Here is a 5,000-nt window from a genome sequence, read left to right as displayed (position 1 = left end):
TTTAACCAGTGAATAATAATAAGCTATCCAAATGCTTTTGTTTATTCATAGTCATATAACAATCAATACAAATTAAGACAAATGCCAACAAATATTAAATCAATGATGACTGTTTGAACCACAACATCCATGAAAGTCATCTAACTTGTACCGTTGTATTATTACATTTCTTCAATGATCAAAGAGCTGCAAAATACTTATTCTAGTTGAATAAAAACAAATCTGGTACTTATGATATACTGTAAAGACTAAAGCAAAATGTAAACAACGACATTATGTTTGTACCAGTTATTTGTCGAAGAGTTTTTTCATAAACCCCAGCATCACCTGGTTCTGCTGCTGCATTACACTTAGGATTTGATTCTGTTGCTCCTGTTGCTGCTGCTGGTTGGTTAGAACATGTTCAAACAACTTCGCCTGCCTCTCTTGCTCTTCTTTCTTGATCTTTTGTTCTTCTTTTTTCAAGAGAAGATCCACAGTTGCTTTCTCTCTGAGAAATTCCAGAGTGTCGTTCCCTCCTTTTCTCACCATTTTTGGTTTAGGTGCAACAGATCCTTCAGCGTCTTCTTTTCTCCTTTTTGTTTCGCCTAGCTTTTCGCAAGCTTGCATTCGCATTCTTTCTCCTAACTTCTTGTCTTCTTCAGCCTGTTTTTTGTTGTTTACTAAGATGATATCCTCCTGCTCCGATTCCTCCCACTTTTCGTAGATTTCTTCGAGGGCCTTGTCAAGCTTAGTATCCTCAACTTCCACTCCACTTGCTTTGTGTTCTGTTTGCGTTTTCGCCCTGTACTTCTCAAGCAAAAGTTTCAGGTGTTCTCTCACAGATTTCTTGGTTACTTGAAACTTGAGGGTCTGATCACAGTTCAGGTTATCAGCAATCTGTTGCCAGACTTTTTCCCTTTCCGTTGTTCTCGCTTTAAAACGATATGGTTCTTTTATAAGGACTTCCCGCACTAAGGCGAGATTATGACCTTCCGACCACTCCATCGAGTATAAAACTGCAGGTAAACAAATGAATGAAAATGAATCATGGCATCTTGTTTAAAGATATGCTGAAGTTTATTTCAAGAGTTTTGTTTAAATCATTTTGTATTCTTCTGGACACATAAAATTTTGAAATGTGATCTTAAGTCAAGAAAGTTATTCCCTTCTAAACAAGAAAATCGTAGAGTAGATTGCATTTATTGCTTTGTGTCGAAGACTCTGCACTTTCAGTCTCAGTTGCCGCCACAATAGAAAACCCGGAAAACCCTTGAAAGCATAAGTATAACGGTCAATCTTGACAGAAAAAACACAAAAACACTTAAGTTTGTCTTTAAAAATAAAATGGATCGACAATCCTGACCAAAAAGGGCAATTTCTGCAATAAAGAGAAGGCAATCAACTTACCGTTTCACCATAGGCAGCCCAAGCTCGCGTCACTACAGACAGCCGTTGAGAATTTAAACGTGTTATAAGACTTTGTATGGGAAATAAAATACAGTCGATTGTGAAGCCTAAAAAATGCTCAATTTAACTTTCATTCAATAAAATGAATCAAAATGACTCACCTCTGGTATATTCTTGTGCCTTTTGGAGTTTATTTTACAGTTTCGGAAGTCCGTGTTTTCAGTGTTCTAAGACGAAGTCAAGGCTGCACACTAAGATTTCGACCGTTGTCAGCTCCGAGGCGGTTTGCAACTCGAAAATCCATCCCAGCCAAGATTTTTTCACGCAAAGCTAAAGCCACATCATTTGCGAACCTCCGTGAATGTTTCGTCGTCAAAAATCCCCACACACTTGGCTGGAAATGAGCATTTTCTGCTTCAGATTCCACGATAGCTGATGAATTTAACAGCAAGTGATCACCGACGAGGACACGGAGTTTGGGTCCGAGGTAAAGTTAACTCCACCCGACGGAGGTACAGTCATTTCATGTACAATACTTACCCCATCCCCACAGCAGCTTCTCGAACGGCTCCATTGTTATAAGCGACCAATGCCATAGCGAGGCGACGCAACAGGACATCATCAGACAAAACAAACAGCACCAAATTTGAATATTCTGCGGGTTTTTCTTCGAGCAACAAAACATGTTATCAAATGCGAAGAGATCGCTAGAAAATCAACATGATGAATCTCCAAAACGCCGGAAACGTCCGAGTTATGCCCCACATTGGAAATTCTGGTAAGTCGACTGGTAAAGATCTGCGTGAATACAGTGCGCTACTGTACAATGTACGGAAAGCTGTTATAAACACATTTTGAATTTTGGCATTTGTGACTTGAGTGTTTGCCGATTTTTATATTTTTCTCATAGGCTTCTATCCAATTACGAATACTCAGAGAATAGCCTTACTTTTACAAACGACATAATCAAGCATAGTCAGACAGAAAAGGAAAATCGAGAGTGGTCAAACTCGTTGTCGATTAATACAGTTGGCAATATCGTAAAGGAAAGTTGGGGTGCAAAAGTTAAGCTTGTAAAACGGGGCCCACGTAATGCTCGTCAAGGTGCATATTTAAATTTAAAGGGATACTCTATGCCTCAGATGAAGTTTTTCTTAAAAGGTAGTATTTGCCCCATTATATCTGAAAAATGACGAAAACTGAGGAGAATCGAAGGTTCAAAGAGAAAAAACCGTGCTCGAAAGCCCAATTTTACCCTTTTCGAAGACCGGAAGTGAAACTCTCTTAAAAGTGAACACGTGATCAATGACGTAGAAGTGAGAACTCGTGTGTTTTGCTTTACGGCTCAAACTGAAAACAAGTGAGCTATGGATTCGGACGATTCGCGCAGTTTTTCTTCGTCGGTGTCTTCTTCTTGTGAAAGTGCCGACGAAATTGCTTTAGCCGACTGTGCAGGCACCCAACCTTACCTCTTTGAGCCTTATGACAGCGAAGCCAGCGAAGGTACAGATTCGAATGAGTCCAGCGAGGAGGAGACATTCCAGCGCTTACAAAACACAGACTGGTAAGCTTCAAATCGTCTCGCGAATAAGCTTGTTTTATTGTAAACTTTTATAATCTTTAAATTGAAGAGAATAAAAGATAGTAATAAAGTTTCCTTGTCACGTAGACTTTTCCTTTCTTTCTGCATTTGGAGTGCGCAATAAGCTGGCAGTTTTATAATCGATAAATTTGGCATGCGAGAAGTGTTATTGGAAAATTAGCTTATAACAACGTCTTACGTTGAAACCTTACGACACCTTACATCAGAATGTCCACTTAGGTGTGCTTGTGGGAATTGCCAGCGACTGACTAGAGTGGTTGAATGCGTATGTTGTTCTGAAATTGACTGTGTGGTGGCAAAAAACAACGAAGCGGTCGAGGCTGAAGGACTTGGCGAGCCCCCGGTGTGCATTACGCAACATCCAGGGTTTAGTGCTGTTTGCTTGAATCGCTGGGTTCTTCAAACGGCATGGTATCAATATAAACAGCAGTATACCGATGCATATGAGGGTCCAGATCACAAACAGAAGAGGCACATAGCCTACAGGCAGCTGGCAAGGTGGTGCTGGGGACTGTTGGGGAAGCAAATAAGAGTGGTTCTCCCTTCATGCGCAGTTTGTTGCATTCGGGCACACTTTCCACCCCCAGGAATGGAAGATGATATTGTGTTTGAGGGATTTCGATTTCCCGACGAGTAGACAAATAAATTGACCGAAGACTTTGTGTTTAATTCGAACATTTCTTCTCATAGATGATTTTTGTTCTACCTTAAAAATAATCGTAACATATTCTAACTTATTCAAGATTATTGGTATTCAACTTACAGATGATACGTTAACAAATGTCTTCAATGGTAGGATGAAAATTATTAGTAATAATTTTTACGTAACTAATTTCAAGTGTACTTGAAGTGTACAAATCCACTTTGTGTAGTGGTTTTACTCCTGGGGTGTTGATCGACTACTTGGTGTAGGCTTCACCTAACTTATTTGGTGACTATCCAGGCCATTACATGAGTGCCAATTTTGCTTGCAGTTAGTTTCACTGCTGTTTGCTTGTGGTCAGCTGTCATTTTTATGTTAGGGTAACTGTATAAATTTATAGTACTGTTCTGTAGTTTAAATTTGAGTATAACTACCTGGACCATTATGTGAGTGCCTACACCAAGTAGTTACCCCCAATAGGTTCTCCTTCACTGCAATAAATTACAAATGTACCATATTAAGGCAATTTCAACAATAATGAAATTCATAAAGTTAAAGCTATTCTATTACATGCTTTAAAATTGAAACAAGTTAAACTGGCAATGAGAAAGGGAAAATTCTTGTAGTATTGTACTGTAGTTGGGACTGAAAAGGGTAACAAATATTGCTAGTGAAGCCATTAGCCTTGTTGGTCTTTCTTATAAAGAGCAAGGAGCCAATAGATTGATTTACATCATTTTCAAAACAATGGAACAAGCCTTTTCCTGCTACATATTTTTGGGTAACTTAACTGTTCTTAAACCTTGATTTGAAGGCATTTATAGCAGCCTGCTTATCTGGCCGCTCAAAATCCGATGACAGTGATTGAGGTGCAGCAGCTCTTTCTAAGACACAGGTGTCAATTCCCTCAAGAATCCGTGCAACACTCGCTTTCAGATCAGCAACATATCCTAGAGAGAACATTGTTATTAGAAGAATTATAATTTGTCTTGTGGCTTGACAAGAAAAAAGTGGGTCATTAACATAGAAAAAAAGTTCCAGATTTGGGTAGCCTATTTCGTAGGGGCTGATCATTCTGAGAGTTCATTTAAATTTTAATGCTAATCGATAATAATTTAATTATCAAAAGTTTTTGGTGTTTTATGTATCTAGTTTTTTTTTAATGTGCAAGTGAACATATGAAAGTCATACAAGGTATATTTTAACTGCGGGAGAAAGATTTAAAGACATGAGAGAGCATATAGGCAGTTGTAATTGTTAGTTATCTCTGAAATTAGCCCACATGAAATCTTTCCTTGCATATTTTATCAGTACTTACTATATGTGCATTGAACTAAAATCTTCTTTATTGTATGTTCCCCCTTC

The 5,000-nt window shown here is 38.6% G+C and overlaps 3 protein-coding genes and 1 pseudogene across 3 annotated transcripts in view; 2 read left to right on the top strand and 2 right to left on the bottom strand.

Moving 5' to 3' along the window:
• LOC137990733 (uncharacterized) overlaps nucleotides 1-110 on the top strand; it is a 1,441-nt pseudogene extending 1,331 nt beyond the window's left edge.
• A 178-nt stretch (nucleotides 111-288) lies between these two features.
• On the bottom strand, nucleotides 289-1,081 carry LOC137991593 (mRNA export factor GLE1-like). The gene has a single exon (XM_068836654.1). The coding sequence runs from the start codon at nucleotides 985-987 to the stop codon at nucleotides 289-291; it is 699 nt and encodes a 232-aa protein (XP_068692755.1). The 5' UTR covers nucleotides 988-1,081.
• A 1,431-nt stretch (nucleotides 1,082-2,512) lies between these two features.
• Nucleotides 2,513-3,629, top strand: LOC137990735 (P2X purinoceptor 7-like). Its single transcript, XM_068835848.1, has 2 exons — nucleotides 2,513-2,953; nucleotides 3,212-3,629. Exons 1-2 carry the CDS (start codon nucleotides 2,757-2,759, stop codon nucleotides 3,627-3,629), a joined length of 615 nt encoding a protein of 204 aa, XP_068691949.1. The 5' UTR covers nucleotides 2,513-2,756.
• A 778-nt stretch (nucleotides 3,630-4,407) lies between these two features.
• Nucleotides 4,408-5,000, bottom strand: part of LOC137990734 (uncharacterized) — a 2,217-nt gene continuing 1,624 nt past the window's right edge. Inside the window, exons 5-6 of the mRNA XM_068835847.1 lie at nucleotides 4,954-5,000; nucleotides 4,408-4,585 (exon numbers count right to left, since the gene is read on the bottom strand). The exon at nucleotides 4,954-5,000 is cut by the window's right edge and continues 102 nt beyond it. Of these exons, the coding sequence (XP_068691948.1) occupies nucleotides 4,422-4,585; nucleotides 4,954-5,000 (211 nt within the window). The 3' untranslated portion in view covers nucleotides 4,408-4,421. The remainder of the gene's footprint in view (nucleotides 4,586-4,953) is intronic.

This window comes from Montipora foliosa, chromosome 2 (genome assembly GCF_036669935.1).
Source record: "Montipora foliosa isolate CH-2021 chromosome 2, ASM3666993v2, whole genome shotgun sequence".
NCBI lineage: Eukaryota > Metazoa > Cnidaria > Anthozoa > Scleractinia > Acroporidae > Montipora > Montipora foliosa.
The sequence above is the reverse complement of the archived record's forward strand: the minus strand, read 5'-3'. Positions and strand labels throughout refer to the sequence as shown.

What these genes read in the sequence shown, in the direction of transcription:
- LOC137991593 (XM_068836654.1), bottom strand. Translation starts at nt 987, where the DNA reads ATGGAGTGGTCGGAAGGTCATAATCTCGCCTTAGTGCGGGAAGTCCTT.
- LOC137990735 (XM_068835848.1), top strand. Translation starts at nt 2,757, where the DNA reads ATGGATTCGGACGATTCGCGCAGTTTTTCTTCGTCGGTGTCTTCTTCT. An exon ending in CGCTTACAAAACACAGACTG is followed by an intron (nt 2,954 to 3,211) that starts GTAAGCTTCAAA and finishes ATGTCCACTTAG; the next exon opens with GTGTGCTTGTGGGAATTGCC.